The following is a 27546-nucleotide window of genomic DNA, read 5'->3' as shown; positions in this document are numbered from 1 at the left end:
AGGGCATGGTCAGGATCACTGTCTATACTATATGAGCTTATGATCAGGATCACTGCCTATACTACAGGAGAGCATGGTCAGGATCACTGTCTATACTATAGGAGGGCATAGTCAGGATCACTGTCTATACTATAGGAGGGCATGGTCAGGATCACTGTCTATACTATAGGAGAGTAATGTCAGGATCACTGTCTATACTATATGAGGGCAAGGTCAGGTTTACTGTCTATACTATAGGAGGTCATGGTCAGGATCATTGTCTATACTATAGGAGGGCATGGTCAGGATCACTGTCTATACTATAGGAGGGCATGGTCAGGATCACTGTCTATACTATAGGAGGGCATGGTCAGGATCACTGTCTATACTATAGGAGAGCATGGTGAGGATCACTGTCTATACTATAGGAGGGCATGGTCAGGATCACAGTCTATACTATAGGAGGGCATGGTCAGGATCACTGTCTATACTATAGGAGGGCATGGCCAGGATCACTGTCTATACTATAGGAGGGCATGGTCAGGATCACTGTCTATACTATAGGAGAGTAATGTCAGGATCACTGTCTATACTATAGGAGGGCATGGTCAGGATCACTGTCTATACTATAGGAGAGTAATGTCAGGATCACTGTCTATACTATAGGAGGTCATGGTCAGGATCATTGTCTATACTATAGGAGAGTAATGTCAGGATCACTGTCTATAATATAGGAGAGTAATGTCAGGATCACTGTCTATACTATAGGAGGGCATGGTCAGGATCACTGTCTATACTATAGGAGGGCATGGTCAGGATCACTGTCTATACTATAGGAGAGTAATGTCAGGATCACTGTCTATACTATAGGAGAGTATGGTCAGGATCACTGTCTATACTATAGGAGGGCATGGTCAGGATCACTGTCTATACTATAGGAGAGCGTGTTCAGGATCACTGTCTATACTATAGGAGAGTAATGTCAGGATCACTGTCTATACTATAGGAGAGCGTGTTCAGGATCACTGTCTATACTATAGGAGAGTAATGTCAGGATCACTGTCTATACTATAGGAGAGCGTGTTCAGGATCACTGTCTATACTATTTGAGAGCATGTTCAGGATCACTGTCTATACTATAGGAGAGCATGGTCAGGATCACTGTCTATACTATATGAGAGAATGGTCAGGATCACTGTCTATACTATAGGAGAGCGTGTTCAGGATCACTGTCTACACTATATGAGGGCAAGGTCAGGATCACGGTCTATACTATATGAGGGCATGGTGAGGATCACTGTCTATACTATAGGAGGGCATGTTCAGGATCACTGTCTATACAATAGGAGGGCATGATCAGGATCCCTGTCTATACTATATGAGAGCATGGTCAGGATCACTGTCTATACTATAGGAGGGCATGTTCAGGATCACTGTCTACACTATATGAGGGCATGTTCAGGATCACTGTCTGTACTATAGGAGGGCATGGTCAGGATCACTGTCTATACTATAGGAGGGCATGTTTAGGATCACTGTCAATACATAGGATAGTATGGTCAGGATCACAGTCTATACTATAGAAGAGCATGGTCAGGATCACTGTCTACTATAGGAGAGCATGGTCAGGATCACTGTCTATACTATAGGAGGGCATGGTCAGGATCACTGTCTATTCTATAGGAGGGCATGGTCAGGATCACTGTCTATACTATAGGAGAGCATGGTCAGGATCACTGTCTATACTATAGGAGAGCATGGTGAGGATCACTGTGTATACTATAGGAGAGCATGGTGAGGATCACTGTCTATACTATAGGAGGGCATGGTCAGGATCACTGTCTATACTATAGGAGGAAATGGTCAGGATCACTGTCTATACTATAGGAGGGCATGGTCAGGATCACTGTCTATACTATAGGAGAGTATGATCAGGATCACTGCCTATACTATAGGAGAGCATGGTCAGGATCACTGTCTATACTATAGGAGGGCATGGTCAGGATCACTGTCTATACTATATGAGCTTATGATCAGGATCACTGCGTATACTACAGGAGAGCATGGTGAGGATCACTGTCTATAATATAGGAGAGAATGGTCAGGATCACTGTCTATACTATCGGAGGGCATAGTCAGGATCACTGTGTATACTATAGGAGAGCATGGTGAGGATCACTGTCTATACTATAGGAGAGCATGGTGAGGATCACTGTCTATACTATAGGAGGGCATGGTCAGGATCACTGTCTATACTATAGGAGGAAATGGTCAGGATCACTGTCTATACTATAGGAGGGCATGGTCAGGATCACTGTCTATACTATAGGAGAGTATGATCAGGATCACTGCCTATACTATAGGAGAGCATGGTCAGGATCACTGTCTATACTATAGGAGGGCATGGTCAGGATCACTGTCTATACTATATGAGCTTATGATCAGGATCACTGCGTATACTACAGGAGAGCATGGTGAGGATCACTGTCTATAATATAGGAGGGCATGGTCAGGATCACTGTCTATACTATAGGAGAGCATGGTCAGGATCACTGTCTATACTATAGGAGAGCATGGTGAGGATCACTGTGTATACTATAGGAGAGCATGGTGAGGATCACTGTCTATACTATAGGAGGGCATGGTCAGGATCACTGTCTATACTATAGGAGGAAATGGTCAGGATCACTGTCTATACTATAGGAGGGCATGGTCAGGATCACTGTCTATACTATAGGAGAGTATGATCAGGATCACTGCCTATACTATAGGAGAGCATGGTCAGGATCACTGTCTATACTATAGGAGGGCATGGTCAGGATCACTGTCTATACTATATGAGCTTATGATCAGGATCACTGCGTATACTACAGGAGAGCATGGTGAGGATCACTGTCTATAATATAGGAGAGCATGGTCAGGATCACTGTCTATACTATCGGAGGGCATAGTCAGGATCACTGTGTATACTATAGGAGAGCGTGGTGAGGATCACTGTCTATACTATAGGAGAGCATGGTGAGGATCACTGTCTATACTATAGGAGGGCATGGTCAGGATCACTGTCTATACTATAGGAGGAAATGGTCAGGATCACTGTCTATACTATAGGAGGGCATGGTCAGGATCACTGTCTATACTATAGGAGAGTATGATCAGGATCACTGCCTATACTATAGGAGAGCATGGTCAGGATCACTGTCTATACTATAGGAGGGCATGGTCAGGATCACTGTCTATACTATATGAGCTTATGATCAGGATCACTGCGTATACTACAGGAGAGCATGGTGAGGATCACTGTCTATAATATAGGAGAGCATGGTCAGGATCACTGTCTATACTATAGGAGGGCATAGTCAGGATCACTGTGTATACTATAGGAGAGCGTGGTGAGGATCACTGTCTATACTATAGGAGAGCATGGTGAGGATCACTGTCTATACTATAGGAGGGCATGGTCAGGATCACTGTCTATACTATAGGAGGAAATGGTCAGGATCACTGTCTATACTATAGGAGGGCATGGTCAGGATCACTGTCTATACTATAGGAGAGTATGATCAGGATCACTGCCTATACTATAGGAGAGCATGGTCAGGATCACTGTCTATACTATAGGAGGGCATGGTCAGGATCACTGTCTATACTATATGAGCTTATGATCAGGATCACTGCGTATACTACAGGAGAGCATGGTGAGGATCACTGTCTATAATATAGGAGAGCATGGTCAGGATCACTGTCTATACTATAGGAGGTCATGGTCAGGATCACTGTCTATACTATATGAGCTTATGATCAGGATCACTGCCTATACTACAGGAGAGCATGGTCAGGATCACTGTCTATACTATAGGAGGGCATAGTCAGGATCACTGTCTATACTATAGGAGGGCATGGTCAGGATCACTGTCTATACTATAGGAGAGTAATGTCAGGATCACTGTCTATACTATAGGAGGGCAAGGTCAGGTTTACTGTCTATACTATAGGAGGTCATGGTCAGGATCATTGTCTATTCTATAGGAGGGCATGGTCAGGATCACTGTCTATACTATAGGAGGGCATGGTCAGGATCACTGTCTATACTATAGGAGGGCATGGTCAGGATCACTGTCTATACTATAGGAGAGCATGGTGAGGATCACTGTCTATACTATAGGAGGGCATGGTCAGGATCACTGTCTATACTATAGGAGAGCATGGTGAGGATCACTGTCTATACTATAGGAGGGCATAGTCAGGATCACAGTCCATACTATAGGAGGGCATGGTCAGGATCACTGTCTATACTATAGGAGGGCATGGTCAGGATCACTGTCTATACTATAGGAGGGCATGGTCAGGATCACTGTCTATACTATAGGAGAGTAATGTCAGGATCACTGTCTATACTATAGGAGGGCATGGTCAGGATCACTGTCTATACTATAGGAGAGTAATGTCAGGATCATTGTCTATACTATAGGAGGGCATGGTCAGGATCACTGTCTATACTATAGGAGGGCATGGTCAGGATCACTGTCTATACTTTAGGAGGGCATGGTCAGGATCACTGTCTATACTATAGGAGAGCATGGTGAGGATCACTGTCTATACTATAGGAGGGCATGGTCAGGATCACAGTCTATACTATAGGAGGGCATGGTCAGGATCACTGTCTATACTATAGGAGGGCATGGTCAGGATCACTGTCTATACTATAGGAGGGCATGGTCAGGATCACTGTCTATACTATAGGAGAGTAATGTCAGGATCACTGTCTATACTATAGGAGGGCATGGTCAGGATCACTGTCTATACTATAGGAGAGTAATGTCAGGATCACTGTCTATACTATAGGAGGTCATGGTCAGGATCATTGTCTATACTATAGGAGAGTAATGTCAGGATCACTGTCTATAATATAGGAGAGTAATGTCAGGATCACTGTCTATACTATAGGAGGGCATGGTCAGGATCACTGTCTATACTATAGGAGGGCATGGTCAGGATCACTGTCTATACTATAGGAGAGTAATGTCAGGATCACTGTCTATACTATAGGAGAGTATGGTCAGGATCACTGTCTATACTATAGGAGGGCATGGTCAGGATCACTGTCTATACTATAGGAGAGCGTGTTCAGGATCACTGTCTATACTATAGGAGAGTAATGTCAGGATCACTGTCTATACTATAGGAGAGCGTGTTCAGGATCACTGTCTATACTATAGGAGAGTAATGTCAGGATCACTGTCTATACTATAGGAGAGCGTGTTCAGGATCACTGTCTATACTATTTGAGAGCATGTTCAGGATCACTGTCTATACTATAGGAGAGCATGGTCAGGATCACTGTCTATACTATATGAGAGAATGGTCAGGATCACTGTCTATACTATAGGAGAGCGTGTTCAGGATCACTGTCTACACTATATGAGGGCAAGGTCAGGATCACGGTCTATACTATATGAGGGCATGGTGAGGATCACTGTCTATACTATAGGAGGGCATGTTCAGGATCACTGTCTATACAATAGGAGGGCATGATCAGGATCCCTGTCTATACTATATGAGAGCATGGTCAGGATCACTGTCTATACTATAGGAGGGCATGTTCAGGATCACTGTCTACACTATATGAGGGCATGTTCAGGATCACTGTCTGTACTATAGGAGGGCATGGTCAGGATCACTGTCTATACTATAGGAGGGCATGTTTAGGATCACTGTCAATACATAGGATAGTATGGTCAGGATCACAGTCTATACTATAGAAGAGCATGGTCAGGATCACTGTCTACTATAGGAGAGCATGGTCAGGATCACTGTCTATACTATAGGAGGGCATGGTCAGGATCACTGTCTATTCTATAGGAGGGCATGGTCAGGATCACTGTCTATACTATAGGAGAGCATGGTCAGGATCACTGTCTATACTATAGGAGAGCATGGTGAGGATCACTGTGTATACTATAGGAGAGCGTGGTGAGGATCACTGTCTATACTATAGGAGAGCATGGTGAGGATCACTGTCTATACTATAGGAGGGCATGGTCAGGATCACTGTCTATACTATAGGAGGAAATGGTCAGGATCACTGTCTATACTATATGAGCTTATGATCAGGATCACTGCGTATACTACAGGAGAGCATGGTGAGGATCACTGTCTATAATATAGGAGAGCATGGTCAGGATCACTGTCTATACTATAGGAGGTCATGGTCAGGATCACTGTCTATACTATATGAGCTTATGATCAGGATCACTGCCTATACTACAGGAGAGCATGGTCAGGATCACTGTCTATACTATAGGAGGGCATAGTCAGGATCACTGTCTATACTATAGGAGGGCATGGTCAGGATCACTGTCTATACTATAGGAGAGTAATGTCAGGATCACTGTCTATACTATAGGAGGGCAAGGTCAGGTTTACTGTCTATACTATAGGAGGTCATGGTCAGGATCATTGTCTATTCTATAGGAGGGCATGGTCAGGATCACTGTCTATACTATAGGAGGGCATGGTCAGGATCACTGTCTATACTATAGGAGGGCATGGTCAGGATCACTGTCTATACTATAGGAGAGCATGGTGAGGATCACTGTCTATACTATAGGAGGGCATGGTCAGGATCACTGTCTATACTATAGGAGAGCATGGTGAGGATCACTGTCTATACTATAGGAGGGCATAGTCAGGATCACAGTCCATACTATAGGAGGGCATGGTCAGGATCACTGTCTATACTATAGGAGGGCATGGTCAGGATCACTGTCTATACTATAGGAGGGCATGGTCAGGATCACTGTCTATACTATAGGAGAGTAATGTCAGGATCACTGTCTATACTATAGGAGGGCATGGTCAGGATCACTGTCTATACTATAGGAGAGTAATGTCAGGATCATTGTCTATACTATAGGAGGGCATGGTCAGGATCACTGTCTATACTATAGGAGGGCATGGTCAGGATCACTGTCTATACTTTAGGAGGGCATGGTCAGGATCACTGTCTATACTATAGGAGAGCATGGTGAGGATCACTGTCTATACTATAGGAGGGCATGGTCAGGATCACAGTCTATACTATAGGAGGGCATGATCAGGATCACTGTCTATACTATAGGAGGGCATGGTCAGGATCACTGTCTATACTATAGGAGGGCATGGTCAGGATCACTGTCTATACTATAGGAGAGTAATGTCAGGATCACTGTCTATACTATAGGAGGGCATGGTCAGGATCACTGTCTATACTATAGGAGAGTAATGTCAGGATCACTGTCTATACTATAGGAGGTCATGGTCAGGATCATTGTCTATACTATAGGAGAGTAATGTCAGGATCACTGTCTATAATATAGGAGAGTAATGTCAGGATCACTGTCTATACTATAGGAGGGCATGGTCAGGATCACTGTCTATACTATAGGAGGGCATGGTCAGGATCACTGTCTATACTATAGGAGAGTAATGTCAGGATCACTGTCTATACTATAGGAGAGTATGGTCAGGATCACTGTCTATACTATAGGAGGGCATGGTCAGGATCACTGTCTATACTATAGGAGAGCGTGTTCAGGATCACTGTCTATACTATAGGAGAGTAATGTCAGGATCACTGTCTATACTATAGGAGAGCGTGTTCAGGATCACTGTCTATACTATAGGAGAGTAATGTCAGGATCACTGTCTATACTATAGGAGAGCGTGTTCAGGATCACTGTCTATACTATTTGAGAGCATGTTCAGGATCACTGTCTATACTATAGGAGAGCATGGTCAGGATCACTGTCTATACTATATGAGAGAATGGTCAGGATCACTGTCTATACTATAGGAGAGCGTGTTCAGGATCACTGTCTACACTATATGAGGGCAAGGTCAGGATCACGGTCTATACTATATGAGGGCATGGTGAGGATCACTGTCTATACTATAGGAGGGCATGTTCAGGATCACTGTCTATACAATAGGAGGGCATGATCAGGATCCCTGTCTATACTATATGAGAGCATGGTCAGGATCACTGTCTATACTATAGGAGGGCATGTTCAGGATCACTGTCTACACTATATGAGGGCATGTTCAGGATCACTGTCTGTACTATAGGAGGGCATGGTCAGGATCACTGTCTATACTATAGGAGGGCATGTTTAGGATCACTGTCAATACATAGGATAGTATGGTCAGGATCACAGTCTATACTATAGAAGAGCATGGTCAGGATCACTGTCTACTATAGGAGAGCATGGTCAGGATCACTGTCTATACTATAGGAGGGCATGGTCAGGATCACTGTCTATTCTATAGGAGGGCATGGTCAGGATCACTGTCTATACTATAGGAGAGCATGGTCAGGATCACTGTCTATACTATAGGAGAGCATGGTGAGGATCACTGTGTATACTATAGGAGAGCGTGGTGAGGATCACTGTCTATACTATAGGAGAGCATGGTGAGGATCACTGTCTATACTATAGGAGGGCATGGTCAGGATCACTGTCTATACTATAGGAGGAAATGGTCAGGATCACTGTCTATACTATAGGAGGGCATGGTCAGGATCACTGTCTATACTATAGGAGAGTATGATCAGGATCACTGCCTATACTATAGGAGAGCATGGTCAGGATCACTGTCTATACTATAGGAGGGCATGGTCAGGATCACTGTCTATACTATATGAGCTTATGATCAGGATCACTGCGTATACTACAGGAGAGCATGGTGAGGATCACTGTCTATAATATAGGAGAGCATGGTCAGGATCACTGTCTATACTATCGGAGGGCATAGTCAGGATCACTGTGTATACTATAGGAGAGCGTGGTGAGGATCACTGTCTATACTATAGGAGAGCATGGTGAGGATCACTGTCTATTCTATAGGAGGGCATGGTCAGGATCACTGTCTATACTATAGGAGGAAATGGTCAGGATCACTGTCTATACTATAGGAGGGCATGGTCAGGATCACTGTCTATACTATAGGAGAGTATGATCAGGATCACTGCCTATACTATAGGAGAGCATGGTCAGGATCACTGTCTATACTATAGGAGGGCATGGTCAGGATCACTGTCTATACTATATGAGCTTATGATCAGGATCACTGCGTATACTACAGGAGAGCATGGTGAGGATCACTGTCTATAATATAGGAGAGCATGGTCAGGATCACTGTCTATACTATAGGAGGGCATGGTCAGGATCACTGTCTATACTATATGAGCTTATGATCAGGATCACTGCCTATACTACAGGAGAGCATGGTCAGGATCACTGTCTATACTATAGGAGGGCATAGTCAGGATCACTGTCTATACTATAGGAGGGCATGGTCAGGATGACTGTCTATACTATAGGAGAGTAATGTCAGGATCACTGTCTATACTATAGGAGGGCAAGGTCAGGTTTACTGTCTATACTATAGGAGAGCGTGTTCAGGATCACTGTCTATACTATAGGAGAGTAATGTCAGGATCACTGTCTATACTATAGGAGAGCGTGTTCAGGATCACTGTCTATACTATAGGAGAGTAATGTCAGGATCACTGTCTATACTATAGGAGAGCGTGTTCAGGATCACTGTCTATACTATTTGAGAGCATGTTCAGGATCACTGTCTATACTATAGGAGAGCATGGTCAGGATCACTGTCTATACTATATGAGAGAATGGTCAGGATCACTGTCTATACTATAGGAGAGCGTGTTCAGGATCACTGTCTACACTATATGAGGGCAAGGTCAGGATCACGGTCTATACTATATGAGGGCATGGTGAGGATCACTGTCTATACTATAGGAGGGCATGTTCAGGATCACTGTCTATACAATAGGAGGGCATGATCAGGATCCCTGTCTATACTATATGAGAGCATGGTCAGGATCACTGTCTATACTATAGGAGGGCATGTTCAGGATCACTGTCTACACTATATGAGGGCATGTTCAGGATCACTGTCTGTACTATAGGAGGGCATGGTCAGGATCACTGTCTATACTATAGGAGGGCATGTTTAGGATCACTGTCAATACATAGGATAGTATGGTCAGGATCACAGTCTATACTATAGAAGAGCATGGTCAGGATCACTGTCTACTATAGGAGAGCATGGTCAGGATCACTGTCTATACTATAGGAGGGCATGGTCAGGATCACTGTCTATTCTATAGGAGGGCATGGTCAGGATCACTGTCTATACTATAGGAGAGCATGGTCAGGATCACTGTCTATACTATAGGAGAGCATGGTGAGGATCACTGTGTATACTATAGGAGAGCGTGGTGAGGATCACTGTCTATACTATAGGAGAGCATGGTGAGGATCACTGTCTATACTATAGGAGGGCATGGTCAGGATCACTGTCTATACTATAGGAGGAAATGGTCAGGATCACTGTCTATACTATAGGAGGGCATGGTCAGGATCACTGTCTATACTATAGGAGAGTATGATCAGGATCACTGCCTATACTATAGGAGAGCATGGTCAGGATCACTGTCTATACTATAGGAGGGCATGGTCAGGATCACTGTCTATACTATATGAGCTTATGATCAGGATCACTGCGTATACTACAGGAGAGCATGGTGAGGATCACTGTCTATAATATAGGAGAGCATGGTCAGGATCACTGTCTATACTATCGGAGGGCATAGTCAGGATCACTGTGTATACTATAGGAGAGCGTGGTGAGGATCACTGTCTATACTATAGGAGAGCATGGTGAGGATCACTGTCTATTCTATAGGAGGGCATGGTCAGGATCACTGTCTATACTATAGGAGGAAATGGTCAGGATCACTGTCTATACTATAGGAGGGCATGGTCAGGATCACTGTCTATACTATAGGAGAGTATGATCAGGATCACTGCCTATACTATAGGAGAGCATGGTCAGGATCACTGTCTATACTATAGGAGGGCATGGTCAGGATCACTGTCTATACTATATGAGCTTATGATCAGGATCACTGCGTATACTACAGGAGAGCATGGTGAGGATCACTGTCTATAATATAGGAGAGCATGGTCAGGATCACTGTCTATACTATAGGAGGGCATGGTCAGGATCACTGTCTATACTATATGAGCTTATGATCAGGATCACTGCCTATACTACAGGAGAGCATGGTCAGGATCACTGTCTATACTATAGGAGGGCATAGTCAGGATCACTGTCTATACTATAGGAGGGCATGGTCAGGATGACTGTCTATACTATAGGAGAGTAATGTCAGGATCACTGTCTATACTATAGGAGGGCAAGGTCAGGTTTACTGTCTATACTATAGGACAGGGGTGTCAAACTCATTTTCACCGAGGGCCACATCAGCTTAATGGCTGTCCTCAAAGGGCCAGATGTAACTTATAAATGTAATCGAATGTAATGTAAAATAAATGTAACTCCTCCTTAATGTTAAATAACTCATTATTTATTATAACTTATTCAAGTGACAATTACAGTTGCATAGAAAATATATGTTTGCTTGTAGCTCTAACATAAATCCTTTTAAATTTTGTCAGCTTATGAAAACCCACATAACTCCATTAATGAAGGATCAAACTGTCCAAGTGAATAAAGAAAAATAACATAAAACTTAGCTGCAAAGAACATGTATGACACATGTAGCATTTTACAAAAAAAGGCTGCACACAGCCGTGCACCCAACTGATGGTTTGATGACAATTTGTCTGCATACACACATAAACCTGCAAACATTAAATAATTACTACAGCAGCTACACATAAATAATATGTAATCAACTAAAAATACCAAAATAAAGGTTGACTCAGTTCACAACTATATTGGTCAAGTTTTTCGGTTAGTCTTTGATGAGGAGATGCTGCCTGTCCTTGAACACACCAAGTGGATTCTCTCTCTACTATCGATTGATCATGTTCTGAAAATGATAAACACAAAACAAAATGCAAGCACAATCATTAAATTGCACACAGTTTAACTGTTCTTCTTCTTGGTTGAATTACATTTTATTATATTTTAATTAAGTTTAAAAAAAAATGCTTGCCTGTGTGTTTTCTGACCAGATGTCTGACACCGTTTTCCCGTTACCAGTGTGTCAATGTCTGGTTTTAGGTCCTGTGCTGAGGCAATGCGTAGAACAGCATGGAGGTTGTCATCCGTGAGGCGTGATCTGTGCTTGTTTTTGTTCAGATTCACTATGGAAAAAAACTGTTCGCACAGATAGGTGCTCCCAAACATGGACAGAACACGGGCAGCATGAAGTCGAAGCTGTGGCATCAAACCAGGAGGCAGCAGACGGTAAAAGTCCTGGATTGTAGCATCCTGAAACTTTGCTCTCAGGCCACTGTCGCTTTGAAGCTCAATTAGCTCCATCTGAAGGTGTTGGGGTGCAGTGCAGACATCGGTGGTGAAAGGATTGGCAAAGATGTCAAAGCCAGACTGTTGTGCTCTGAAGTCAGAGAAGCGCCGATCAAACTCAGTCTTTAACCAGCTCAGTTTGGTAGCCAACTGAGCACATGAAAAAGTCTCGGGAAATGAGGCTGACATGCTCTGACAAACAGGAAAGTGAACAAGATTGTCCTGTTTCACTTGCCACATCCATAAGTCCAATTTACGCTGGAAAGCCGTGATCGTGTCGGACATCTGCGTGATGACTTGTTTGCGTCCCTGCAGCTTCTGATTCAGCTGGGCGAGATGGTCGGTTATGTCACACAACACAGCAAAGTCACACATCCACTTTGGATCTGATAGTTCAGACATGAGTTTTCCTTTACTCTGCATAAAAAGAGCAATGTCTTTCCTGAGCTCGAAAAATCGCTTGAGGACTTTGCTCCTACTCAGCCACCGCACTTCTGTATGGTACAGCACATCCCCGTGTTCCGAGCCCATCTCCAGCAAAAACTGCTGGAACTGACGGTGATTCAGGCCACGCGCCCGAATGAAGTTCACTGTTTTCATGACTGTGGTCACAATGTCCTCCATCCCCAGCACCTTCCCACACAAAGCTTCTTGATGGATAATGCAATGATACGTTATCAAAGGCGTGTGACAGTTCATTTTTTGCATTTTCCCCTTCATTAGTCCAACCAAGCCCACTTTTCCTCCACACATTGCCGGTGCACCGTCTGTAGTTAATCCTACCAAGTTTTCCCACTGCAATGCATTTTTACTTACGGACTTCTCTACCGCATCAAAAATGTTCTGTCCCGTCGTGGTCCCATGCATTGCAGCCACATCCAACAGCTCCTCAGTGATAGAGAGGTCCGACTTTACGCCTCTAATAAAAATTGATAACTGCGCTGTGTCCGTGTTATCTGTGCTTTCATCAACAGCTAATGAAAAAGCTGTGTAGCTGCGTGTCTCCTCGGCCAGCTGTGTTGTAAGATTTTCTGCTAGTTCCTTCACTCGGTCGACGATGGTGTTTCTTGATAAACTGACATTTTTAAAAGTCTGTAACTGGTCGGGACACACCTGCTCACAGACCTTCAGCATGCACTGCTTCAAAAACGCTCCCTCTGAAAAAGACTTGGAAGCGTGGGCGATTTCTTCAGCCACAATGAAGCTAGCTTTCACCGCGGCCTCGTTTTTGGCTGTGGATTTCATGAACAAACTCTGCTGCGACCGCAGTTTGCCTTTTAATTCTTGGGCAATTTGTTGCTTTTCTTGAAGGCTAGCTTTAGCGTACTTAGCTCCGTGTTTGGTGTCAAAATGTCGACGCAGATTGTACTCTTTGACAACCGACACCGCCTCGTAACACAAAAGACATACCGGTCTTTCTCCTTGAAGCGCAAACAAGTATTCGCCTTCCCATCTTTCTTGAAACAGTCTTCCGTCTGCATCAACTTTTCTCTTTCTGGACATTTTGGGATCATTATTTATATCTCAATTCCACTCGTTGGCATGGACACTGCCGTGGCTAGCGTAGTCGAAAGGCATTGTGGGAATGTAGTTTTTGGTCAAAGCACGCTCTTAATTTATTTTTTGGTATTTATTTTTAGACACTCAAAACTTTTAAGCTCTCGCGGGCCACATAAAATGACCTGGCGGGCCACATCTGGCCCGCGGGCCTTGAGTTTGACACATGTGCTATAGGAGGTCATGGTCAGGATCATTGTCTATTCAATAGGAGGGCATGGTCAGGATCACTGTCTATACTATAGGAGGGCATGGTCAGGATCACTGTCTATACTATAGGAGGGCATGGTCAGGATCACTGGCTATACTATAGGAGAGCATGGTGAGGATCACTGTCTATACTATAGGAGGGCATGGTCAGGATCACTGTCTATACTATAGGAGAGCATGGTGAGGATCACTGTCTATACTATAGGAGGGCATAGTCAGGATCACAGTCTATACTATAGGAGAGCATGGTCAGGATCACTGTCTATACTATAGGAGGGCATGGTCAGGATCACTGTCTATACTATAGGAGGGCATGGTCAGGATCACTGTCTATACTATAGGAGAGTAATGTCAGGATCACTGTCTATACTATAGGAGGGCATGGTCAGGATCACTGTCTATACTATAGGAGGGCATGGTCAGGATCACTGTCTATACTATAGGAGAGTAATGTCAGGATCACTGTCTATACTATAGGAGGTCATGGTCAGGATCATTGTCTATACTATAGGAGAGTAATGTCAGGATCACTGTCTATAATATAGGAGAGTAATGTCAGGATCACTGTCTATACTATAGGAGAGCATGGTCAGGATCACTGTCAATACTATAGGAGAGTATGGTCAGTATCACTGTCTATACTATATGAGAGTATGGTCAGGATCAATGTCTATACTATAGGACAGCATTGTCAGGATCACTGTCTCTACTATAGGAGATCATGGTCAGGATAACTGTCTATAATATAGGAGAGTAATGTCAGGATAACTGTCTATACTATAGGAGGTCATGGTCAGTATCACTGTCTATACTATATGAGAGTATGGTCAGGATCAATGTCTATACTATAGGACAGCATTGTCAGGATCACTGTCTATACTATAGGAGGTCATGGTCAGGATAACTGTCTATAATATAGGAGAGTAATGTCAGGATAACTGTCTATACTATAGGAGGTCATGGTCAGGATCACTGTCTATACTATAGGAGGGAATGGTCAGGATCACTGTCTATACTATAGGAGGAAATGGTCAGGATCACTGTCTATACTATAGGAGGGCATGGTCAGGATCACTGTCTATACTATAGGAGAGTAATGTCAGGATCACTGTCTATACTATAGGAGGGCATAGTCAGGATCACTGTCTATTTTATAGGAGATCATGGTCAGGATCACTGTCTATACTATAGGAGGGCATGGTCAGGATCACTGTCTATACTATAGGAGGTCATGGTCAGGATCACTGTCTATACTATAGGAGGGTATGGTCAGGATCATTGTCTATACTATAGGAGGGCATGGTCAGGATCATTGTCTATACTATAGGAGGGTAATGCCCGGATCACTGTCTATACTATAGGAGGGCATGGTCAGGATCACTGTCTATACTATAGGAGGGCATGGTCAGGATCACTGTCTATACAATATGAGAGTATGATCAGGATCACTGCCTATACTACAGGAGAGCATGGTCAGGATCACTGTCTATACTATATGAGCGTATGATCAGGATCACTGCCTATACTACAGGAGATCATGGTCAGGATAAATGTCTATACTATAGGAGGGCATGGTCAGGATCACTGTCTATACTATAGGAGGGCATGGTCAGGATCACTGTCTATACTATATGAGCGTATTATCAGGATCACTGCCTATACTATAGGAGAGCATGGTCAGGATCACTGTCTATACTATAGGAGAGCATCGCCATTATCACTGTCTATACTATAGGAGAGTAATGTCAGGATCACTGTCTATACTATAGGAGAGTAATGTCAGGATCACTGTCTATACTATAGGAGAGTAATGTCAGGATCACTGTCTATACTATAGGAGAGTAATGTCAGGATCACTGTCTATACTATAGGAGAGTAATGTCAGGATCACTGTCTATACTATATGAGCGTATGATCAGGATCACTGCCTATACTACAGGAGAGCATGGTCAGGATCACTGTCTATACTATAGGAGGGCATGGTCAGGATCACTGTCTATACTATAGGAGAGCATGGTGAGTGTCACGTTCCTGACCTATTTATGTTAGTTTTTGTGTGTTAGTTGGTCAGGACGTGAGGTTGGGTGGGCATTCTATGTTATCTGTTTCTATGTTGGTTTTGGTTTGCCTGGTATGGCTCTTGATTAGAGGCAGGTGGTTTGCGTTCGCCTCTAATTAAGAGTCATATTTAGGTAGGGCATTCTCACTGTTTGTTTGTGGGTGATTGTCTCCTGTGTCCGTATGTCTGTTCGTACCACATGGGACTGTAGCGTTTGTTTGTTTCGTTTTCGTTTCGATGTCGTCTGTTTCCTGTACGTAAGTTTATGTTTAGTTATGTAAGTTTATGTTCAGGTCTCGTCAACGTCGTTTTGTTATTTTGTAGTTTTGAAAGTGTTTGTTTCGTTTCGTGTTTGCCATCATCGTTATTAAATAAAAGATGGCTTATTTCCCAAAGCCTGCGTTTTGGTCTTCAGATCCCTCTCTCCTCACCTCGTCCGAGGATGAGGAGAGCGTCACCCGTTACAGAATCACCCACCAACACGCTAAGACCAAGCGGCAAGGGAAAACGAAACGGAGTAAGGGACAGGAGAGAAAGGAGCAATGGACATGGGACGAGGTTTTGGATGGAAAGGGTTGCTACACTTGGGAGGAGATCCTAGCTGGTAGAGATCGCCTCCCATGGGAACAGCTGGAGGCACTGAGGAGAGCGGAGGCTACCGGAGAGAGGAACCGGAGCTATGAGGGAACGCGTCTGGCACGGAAGCCGAAAAAGCCCGTAAGTAATTCCCAAAAATTTCTTGGGGGGAGGCTAGGAGGTGGTGGGCCAAGGGCAGGTAGGAGACCTGCGCCCACTTCCCAGGCTTACCGTGGAGAGCGGGAGTACGGGCAGGCGCCGTGTTACGCAGTAGAGCGCACGGTGTCTCCTGTACGAGTGCATAGCCCAGTGCGGGTTATTCCACCTCCCCGCACTGGTAGGGCTAGATTGAGTATTGAGCCAGGTGTCATGAGGCCGGCTCAACGCGTCTGGTCTCCAGTGCGTCTCCTCGGGCCGGCATACATGGCACCTGCCTTACGCATGGTTTCCCCGGTTCGCCTACATAGCCCGGTGCGGGTTATTCCACCTCCCCGCACTGGTCGGGCAACCGGGAGTATTCAACCAGGTAAGGTTGGGCAAGCTCAATGCTCAAGAGTGCCAGTACGCCTCCACGGTCCGGTATTTCCGGCACCACCTCCCCGCCCCAGCCTAGTACCTACAGTGTATACACTACGCACTAGGCTACCAGTGCGTATCCTGAGCCCTGTTCCTCCTCCACGCACTCTCCCTGTAGTGCGTGTATCTAGCCCGGTGCCTCCAGTTCCGGCCCCACGCACTAAGCTACCAGTGCGTCTCCAGAGCCCTGTACACACTGTATATTCTCCCCCTACTAATCCTGATGTGCTTGTCCTCAGCCCGGCGTCACCAGTGCCGGTACCACGCATCAGGGATAGAGTAGGCTTTGAGAATACAGTGTGCCCTGTCCCTGCTCCCCGCACTAGTAGGAAGGTGCTTGTCATTAGCACGGTGCCTCCAGTTCTGGCACCACGCACCAGGTCTACAGTGCGCCATATCCGGCCAGAGCCATCCGTCTCCCCAGCGCCATCTGAGCCATCCGTCTCCCCAGCGCCATCTGAGCCATCCGTCTCCCCAGCGCCATCTGAGCCATCCGTCTCCCCAGCGCCATCTGAGCCATCCGTCTCCCCAGCGCCGTCTGAGCGATCCGTCTGCCAGGAGCCTGCAAAGCCGCCCGTCTGCCATGAGCCTGCAAAGCCGCCCGTCTGCCATGAGCCTGCAAAGCCGCCCGTCTGCCATGAGCCTACAGAGCCGTCAGCCAGACAGGAGCCGCTAGAGCCATCAGCCAGACAGGAGCCGCTAGAGCCGTCAGCCAGACAGGATCCGCTAGAGCCGTCAGCCAGACAGGATCTGCCAGAGCCGCCAACCAGACAGGATCTGCCAGAGCCGCCAACCAGACAGGATCTGCCAGAGCCGCCAACCAGACAGGATCTGCCAGAGCCGCCAACCAGACAGGATCTGCCAGAGCCGCCAACCAGACAGGATCTGCCAGAGCCGTCAACCAGACAGGATCTGCCAGAGCCGTCAACCAGACAGGATCTGCCAGAGCCGCCAGCGAGCCATGAGCAGCCAGAGCCGCCAGCGAGCCATGAGCAGCCAGAGCCGTCAGAGCGCCATGAGCAGCCAGAGCCGTCAGAGCGCCATGAGCAGCCAGAGCCGTCAGAGCGCCATGAGCGTCGAGAGCCGTCAGCCTGCCATGAGCGTCGAGAGCCGTCAGCCTGCCATGAGCGTCGAGAGCCGTCAGCCTGCCATGAGCGTCGAGAGCCGTCAGCCTGCCATGAGCGTCGAGAGCCGTCAGCCTGCCATGAGCGTCGAGAGTCGTCAGTCAGCCATGAGCTGCCCTTCAGCCTGAAAAGGCTAGATACCCAGAACTGCCCATCAGTCCAGAGCTGTCTCTCTGTCCGGAGCTGCCCTTCAGTCCGGAGTTGCCGCTCTATCCTGATCTCCCTCTCTATCTTTTTCTACCTCTATATTCTTATCTATCCCTCTGTCTTGGTTTATCTCTCTGTCCCGGTGTTGTCATTCTTAGATATGTTATTAAGAGGATTTTGTGGGGGAAGAAAGAGGGTGGACATTCTTGGAGGGAGGAAGTTAGGATGGATTATGGTGGGGTGGGAACCGCGCCCCGAGCCTGAACCACCACCGTGGTTAGATGCCCACCCAGACCCTCCCCTAGACTTTGTGCTGGTGCGTCCGGAGTTCGCACCTTGTGGGGGGGGTACTGTCACGTTCCTGACCTATTTATGTTAGTTTTTGTGTGTTAGTTGGTCAGGACGTGAGGTTGGGTGGGCATTCTATGTTATCTGTTTCTATGTTGGTTTTGGTTTGCCTGGTATGGCTCTTGATTAGAGGCAGGTGGTTTGCGTTCGCCTCTAATTAAGAGTCATATTTAGGTAGGGCATTCTCACTGTTTGTTTGTGGGTGATTGTCTCCTGTGTCCGTATGTCTGTTCGTACCACATGGGACTGTAGCGTTTGTTTGTTTCGTTTTCGTTTCGATGTCGTCTGTTTCCTGTACGTAAGTTTATGTTTAGTTATGTAAGTTTATGTTCAGGTCTCGTCAACGTCGTTTTGTTATTTTGTAGTTTTGAAAGTGTTTGTTTCGTTTCGTGTTTGCCATCATCGTTATTAAATAAAAGATGGCTTATTTCCCAAAGCCTGCGTTTTGGTCTTCAGATCCCTCTCTCCTCACCTCGTCCGAGGATGAGGAGAGCGTCACCCGTTACAGTGAGGATCACTGTCTATACTATAGGAGAGCATGGTCAGGATAACTGTCTATACTATAGGAGAGCATGGTGAGGATCACTGTCTATACTATAGGAGAGCATGGTCAGGATCACTGCCTATACTATAGGAGGGCATGGTCAGGATCACTGTCTATACTATAGGAGAGAATGGTCAGGATCACTGTCTATACTATATGAGAGTATGATCAGGATCACTGTCTTTAATATATTAGAGCATGGTCAGGATCACTGTCTATACTTTAGGAGAGTATGATCAGGATCACTGCCTATACTATAGGAGGGCATGGTCAGGATCACTGTCTATACTATAGGAGAGAATGGTCAGGATCACTGTCTATACTATATGAGAGTATGATCAGGATCACTGCCTATACTATAGGAGAGCATGGTCAGGATCACTGTCTATACTATAGGAGAGGATGGTCAGGATCACTATCTATACTATAGGAGGTCATGGTCGGGATCATTGTCTATACTATAGGAGAGCATGGTCAGGATCACTGTCTATACTATATGAGCGTATTATCAGGATCACTGCCTATACTATGGGAGAGCATGGTCAGGATCACTGTCTATACTATAGGAGAGCATCGCCATTATCACTGTCTATACTGTAGGAGAGTAATGTCAGGATCACTGTCTATACTATAGGAGAGTAATGCCAGGATCACTGTCTATACTATAGGAGAGTAATGTCAGGATCACTGTCTATACTATAGGAGAGTAATGCCAGGATCACTGTCTATACTATAGGAGGTCATGGTCAGGATCACTGTCTATACTATAGGAGAGGATGGTCAGTATAACTATCTATACTACAGGAGAGTGTGATCAGGATCACTGTATATACTATAGGAGAGCATGGTCAGGATCACTGTCTATACTATAGGAGGTCATGGTCAGGATAACTGTCTATACTATAGGAGGGGATGGTCAGTATAACTATCTATACTACAGGAGAGTGTGATCAGGATCACTGTCTATACTAAATGAGAGCATGGTGAGGATCACTGTCTATACTATAGGAGAGCATGGTGAGGATCACTGTCTATACTATAGGAGAGCATGGCCATTATCACTGTCTATACTATAGGAGAGCATGTTGAGGATCACTGTCTATACGATAGGAGGGCATGGTCAGCATCACTGTCTATACTATAGGAGAGCATGGTCAGGATTACTGTCTATACTATAGGAGAGCATGTTGAGGATCACTGTCTATACTATAGGAGAGTATGGTCGGGATCCCTATCTATACTATAGGATTGCATGGTCAAGATCACTGTCTATACTATAGGATGGCATTGTCAGGATCACTGTCTATACTATAGGAAAGCATGGTCAAGATCACTGTCTATACTATAGGATGGCATTGTCAGGATAACTGTCTATACTATAGGAGAGCATGGTGAGGATCACTGTCTATACTATAGGAGAGCATGGTCAGGATCACTGCCTATACTATAGGAGGGCATGGTCAGGATCACTGTCTATACTATAGGAGAGAATGGTCAGGATCACTGTCTATACTATATGAGAGTATGATCAGGATCACTGCCTATACTATAGGAGGGCATGGTCAGGATCACTGTCTATACTATAGGAGAGGATGGTCAGGATCACTATCTATACTATAGGAGAGCATTGTCAGGATCACTGTCTATACTATAGGAGAGCATCGCCATTATCACTGTCTATACTATAGGAGGGCATGGTCAGGATCACTGTCTATACTATATTAGAGCATGGTCAGGATCAATGTCTATACTATATTAGAGCATGGTCAGGATCACTGTCTATACTATATTAGAGCATGGTCAGGATCACTGTCAATACTATAGGAGAGAATGGTCAGGATCACTGTCTATACTATATGAGAGTATGATCAGGATCACTGCCTATACTATATTAGAGCATGGTCAGGATCACTGTCTATACTATAGGAGAGAATGGTCAGGATCACTGTCTATACTATATGAGAGTATGATCAGGATCACTGCCTATACTATAGGAGAGCATGGTCAGGATCACTGTCTATACTATAGTAGGGCATGATCAGGATCACTGTCTATACTATAGGAGAGCATGGTCAGGATCACTGTCTATACTATAGGAGGGCATGGTTAGGATCAATGTCTATACTATAGGAGAGCATGATCAGGATCACTGTCTATACTATAGGAGGGCATGGTCAGGATCACTGTCTATTCTATAGGAGGGCATGGTCAGGATCACTGTCTATACTATAGGAGAGCATGGTCAGGATCACTGTCTATACTATAGGAGAGTAATGCCAGGATCACTGTCTGTACTATAGGAGGGCATGGTCAGGATCACTGTCTATACTATAGGAGACTAATGTCAGGATCACTGTCTATACTATAGGAGAGCATGGTCAGGATCACTGTGTATACTATAGGAGAGAAATGCCAGGATCACTGTCTATACTATAGGAGACTAATGTCAGGATCACTGTCTATACTAAAGGAGAGCATGGTCAGGATCACTGTCTATACTATAGGAGAGAAATGCCAGGATCACTGTCTATATTATAGGAGAGTGTGGTGAGGATCACTGTCTATACTATAGGAGAGCATGGAGAGGATCACTGTCTATACTATAGGAGAGAAATGCCAGGATCACTGTCTATACTATAGGAGACTAATGTCAGGATCACTGTCTATACTATAGGAGAGCATGGTCAGGATCACTGTCTATACTATAGGAGAGAAATGCCAGGATCACTGTCTATATTATAGGAGAGTGTGGTGAGGATCACTGTCTATACTATAGGAGAGCATGGAGAGGATCACTGTCTATACTATAGGAGGGCATGTTCAGGATCACTGTCTATACTATAGGAGAGCATGGTGAGGATCACTGTCTATACTATAGGAGGGCATGGTCAGGATCACTGTCTATACTATAGGAGAGCATGGTGAGGATCACTGTCTATACTATAGGATGGCATGGTCAGGATCACTGTCTATACTATAGGAGAGCATGGTGAGGATCACTGTCTATACTATAGGAGGGCATGGTCAGGATCACTGTCTATACTATAGGAGGGCATGGTCAGGATCACTGTCTATACTATAGGAGGGCATGGTCAGGATCACTGTCTATACTATAGGAGAGCATGGTCAGGATCACTGTCTATACTATAGGAGGAAATGGTCAGGATCACTGTCTATACTATAGGAGAGTATGATCAGGATCACTGCCTATACTATAGGAGAGCATGGTCAGGATCACTGTCTATACTATATGAGCTTATGATCAGGATCACTGTCTATACTACAGGAGAGCATGGTCAGGATAACTGTCTATACTATAGGAGGGCATGGTCAGGATCACTGTCTATACTATAGGAGGGCATGGTCAGGATCACTGTCTATACTATAGGAGGTTATGGTCTGGATCACTGTCTATACTATATGAGGGTATGGTCAGGATCACTGTCTATACTATAGGAGGGCATGGTCAGGATCACTGTCTATACTATAGGAGAGCGTGTTTAGGATCACTGTCTATACTATAGGAGGGCATGGTCAGGATCACTGTCTATACTATACTAGAGTAATGTCAGGATCACTGTCTATACTATAGGAGAGTATGGTCAGGATCACTGTCTATACTATAGGAGGGCATGGTCAGGATCACTGTCTATACTATAGGAGAGCGTGTTCAGGATCACTGTCTCTACTATAGGAGAGTAATGTCAGGATCACTGTCTATACTATAGGAGAGTAATGTCAGGATCACTGTCTATACTATAGGAGAGCGTGTTCAGGATCACTGTCTATACTATAGGAGAGTAATGTCAGGATCACTGTCTATACTATAGGAGAGCGTGTTCAGGATCACTGTCTATACTATTTGAGAGCATGTTCAGGATCACTGTCTATACTATAGGAGATCATGGTCAGGATCACTGTCTATACTATAGGAGAGAATGGTCAGGATCACTGTCTATACTATATGAGAGTATGATCAGGATCACTGCCTATACTATATTAGAGCATGGTCAGGATCACTGTCTATACTATAGGAGAGAATGGTCAGGATCACTGTCTATACTATATGAGAGTATGATCAGGATCACTGCCTATACTATAGGAGAGCATGGTCAGGATCACTGTCTATACTATAGTAGGGCATGATCAGGATCACTGTCTATACTATAGGAGAGCATGGTCAGGATCACTGTCTATACTATAGGAGGGCATGGTTAGGATCAATGTCTATACTATAGGAGAGCATGATCAGGATCACTGTCTATACTATAGGAGGGCATGGTCAGGATCACTGTCTATTCTATAGGAGGGCATGGTCAGGATCACTGTCTATACTATAGGAGAGCATGGTCAGGATCACTGTCTATACTATAGGAGAGTAATGCCAGGATCACTGTCTGTACTATAGGAGGGCATGGTCAGGATCACTGTCTATACTATAGGAGACTAATGTCAGGATCACTGTCTATACTATAGGAGAGCATGGTCAGGATCACTGTGTATACTATAGGAGAGAAATGCCAGGATCACTGTCTATACTATAGGAGACTAATGTCAGGATCACTGTCTATACTAAAGGAGAGCATGGTCAGGATCACTGTCTATACTATAGGAGAGAAATGCCAGGATCACTGTCTATATTATAGGAGAGTGTGGTGAGGATCACTGTCTATACTATAGGAGAGCATGGAGAGGATCACTGTCTATACTATAGGAGAGAAATGCCAGGATCACTGTCTATACTATAGGAGACTAATGTCAGGATCACTGTCTATACTATAGGAGAGCATGGTCAGGATCACTGTCTATACTATAGGAGAGAAATGCCAGGATCACTGTCTATATTATAGGAGAGTGTGGTGAGGATCACTGTCTATACTATAGGAGAGCATGGAGAGGATCACTGTCTATACTATAGGAGGGCATGTTCAGGATCACTGTCTATACTATAGGAGAGCATGGTGAGGATCACTGTCTATACTATAGGAGGGCATGGTCAGGATCACTGTCTATACTATAGGAGAGCATGGTGAGGATCACTGTCTATACTATAGGATGGCATGGTCAGGATCACTGTCTATACTATAGGAGAGCATGGTGAGGATCACTGTCTATACTATAGGAGGGCATGGTCAGGATCACTGTCTATACTATAGGAGGGCATGGTCAGGATCACTGTCTATACTATAGGAGGGCATGGTCAGGATCACTGTCTATACTATAGGAGAGCATGGTCAGGATCACTGTCTATACTATAGGAGGAAATGGTCAGGATCACTGTCTATACTATAGGAGAGTATGATCAGGATCACTGCCTATACTATAGGAGAGCATGGTCAGGATCACTGTCTATACTATATGAGCTTATGATCAGGATCACTGTCTATACTACAGGAGAGCATGGTCAGGATAACTGTCTATACTATAGGAGGGCATGGTCAGGATCACTGTCTATACTATAGGAGGGCATGGTCAGGATCACTGTCTATACTATAGGAGGTTATGGTCTGGATCACTGTCTATACTATATGAGGGTATGGTCAGGATCACTGTCTATACTATAGGAGGGCATGGTCAGGATCACTGTCTATACTATAGGAGAGCGTGTTTAGGATCACTGTCTATACTATAGGAGGGCATGGTCAGGATCACTGTCTATACTATACTAGAGTAATGTCAGGATCACTGTCTATACTATAGGAGAGTATGGTCAGGATCACTGTCTATACTATAGGAGGGCATGGTCAGGATCACTGTCTATACTATAGGAGAGCGTGTTCAGGATCACTGTCTCTACTATAGGAGAGTAATGTCAGGATCACTGTCTATACTATAGGAGAGTAATGTCAGGATCACTGTCTATACTATAGGAGAGCGTGTTCAGGATCACTGTCTATACTATAGGAGAGTAATGTCAGGATCACTGTCTATACTATAGGAGAGCGTGTTCAGGATCACTGTCTATACTATTTGAGAGCATGTTCAGGATCACTGTCTATACTATAGGAGATCATGGTCAGGATCACTGTCTATACTATAGGAGAGAATGGTCAGGATCACTGTCTATACTATAGGAGAGCGTGTTCAGGATCACTGTCTACACTATATGAGGGCAAGGTCAGGATCACGGTCTATACTATATGAGGGCATGGTGAGGATCACTGTCTATACTATAGGAGGGCATGTTCAGGATCACTGTCTATACAATAGGAGGGCATGATCAGGATCCCTGTCTATACTATATGAGAGCATGGTCAGGATCACTGTCTATACTATAGGAGGGCATGTTCAGGATCACTGTCTACACTATATGAGGGCATGTTCAGGATCACTGTCTGTACTATAGGAGGGCATGGTCAGGATCACTGTCTATACTATAGGAGGGCATGTTTAGGATCACTGTCAATACATAGGATAGTATGGTCAGGATCACAGTCTATACTATAGAAGAGCATGGTCAGGATCACTGTCTACTATAGGAGAGCATGGTCAGGATCACTGTCTATACTATAGGAGGGCATGGTCAGGATCACTGTCTATACTATAGGAGGGCATGGTCAGGATCACTGTCTATACTATAGGAGAGCATGGTCAGGATCACTGTCTATACTATAGGAGAGCATGGTGAGGATCACTGTGTATACTATAGGAGAGCGTGGTGAGGATCACTGTCTATACTATAGGAGAGCATGGTGAGGATCACTGTCTATACTATAGGAGGGCATGGTCAGGATCACTGTCTATACTATAGGAGAGTATGATCAGGATCACTGCCTATACTATAGGAGAGCATGGTCAGGATCACTGTCTATACTATAGGATGGCATGGTCAGGATTACTGTCTATACTATAGGAGGGCATGGTCAGGATCACTGTCTATACTATATGAGCTTATGATCAGGATCACTGCCTATACTACAGGAGATTATGGTCAGAATCACTGTCTATACTATAGGAGGGCATGGTCAGGATCACTATCTATACTATAGGAGGGCATGGTCAGGATCACTGTCTATACTATAGGAGGGCATGGTCAGGATCACTGTCTATACTATATGAGCTTATGATCAGGATCACTGCCTATACTACAGGAGAGCATGGTCAGGATCACTGTCTATACTATAGGAGGGCATGGTCAGGATCACTATCTATACTATAGGAGGGCATGGTCAGGATCACTGTCTATACTATAGGAGGGCATGGTCAGGATCACTGCCTATACTATAGGAGGGCATGGTCACGATCACTGTCTATACTATAGGAGAGCATGGTCAGGATCACTGTCTATACTATAGGAGGGCATGGTCAGGATCACTGTCTATACTATGGGAGGGCATGGTCAGGATCACTGCCTATACTATAGGAGGGCATGGTCAGGATCACTGTCTATACTATAGGAGAGCATGGTCAGGATCACTGTCTATACTATAGGAGAGCATGGTGAGGATCACTGTCTATACTATAGGAGGGCATGGTCAGGATCACTGTCTATACTATAGGAGGGCATGGTCAGGATCACTGCCTATACTATAGGAGGGCATGGTCAGGATCACTGTCTATACTATAGGAGAGCATGGTCAGGATCACTGTCTATACTATAGGAGAGCATGGTGAGGATCACTGTCTATACTATAGGAGGGCATGGTCAGGATCACTGTCTATACTATAGGAGGGCATGGTCAGGATCACTGTCTATACTATAGGAGGGCATGGTCAGGATCACTGTCTATACTATATGAGCTTATGATCAGGATCACTGCCTATACTATAGGAGAGCATGGTCAGGATCACTGTCTATACTATAGGAGAGCGTGTTCAGGATCACTGTCTATACTATAGGAGAGTAATGTCAGGATCACTGTCTATACTATAGGAGAGTAATGTCAGGATCACTGTCTATACTATAGGAGAGCATGGTCAGGATCACTGTCTATCCTTTAGGAGAGCATGGTCAGGATCACTGTCTATACTACAGGAGAGCATGGTCAGGATCACTGCCTATACTATAGGAGGGCATGGTCAGGATCACTGTCTATACTATAGGAGGGCATGGTCAGGATCACTATCTATACTATAGGAGG

General features: G+C 44.7%; 2 protein-coding genes across 3 annotated transcripts in view; both read right to left on the bottom strand.

Annotated features, from left to right (window-relative positions):
• The window catches only part of LOC129837977 (glutamate receptor ionotropic, kainate 2), a 325529-nt gene that overhangs the window by 65253 nt on the left and 232730 nt on the right, over positions 1–27546 (bottom strand). The window lies entirely within an intron of this gene.
• Positions 11395–14044, bottom strand: LOC129837978 (general transcription factor II-I repeat domain-containing protein 2B-like). Its single transcript, XM_055904584.1, has 2 exons — positions 12011–14044; positions 11395–11884 (listed from the first exon to the last, which is right to left on the bottom strand). Exons 1-2 carry the CDS (start codon positions 13825–13827, stop codon positions 11878–11880), a joined length of 1824 nt encoding a protein of 607 aa, XP_055760559.1. The 5' UTR covers positions 13828–14044; the 3' UTR covers positions 11395–11877.

This window comes from Salvelinus fontinalis, chromosome 38 (genome assembly GCF_029448725.1).
Source record: "Salvelinus fontinalis isolate EN_2023a chromosome 38, ASM2944872v1, whole genome shotgun sequence".
NCBI classification, from domain to species: Eukaryota; Metazoa; Chordata; class Actinopteri; order Salmoniformes; family Salmonidae; genus Salvelinus; species Salvelinus fontinalis.
The sequence above is the reverse complement of the archived record's forward strand: the minus strand, read 5'-3'. Positions and strand labels throughout refer to the sequence as shown.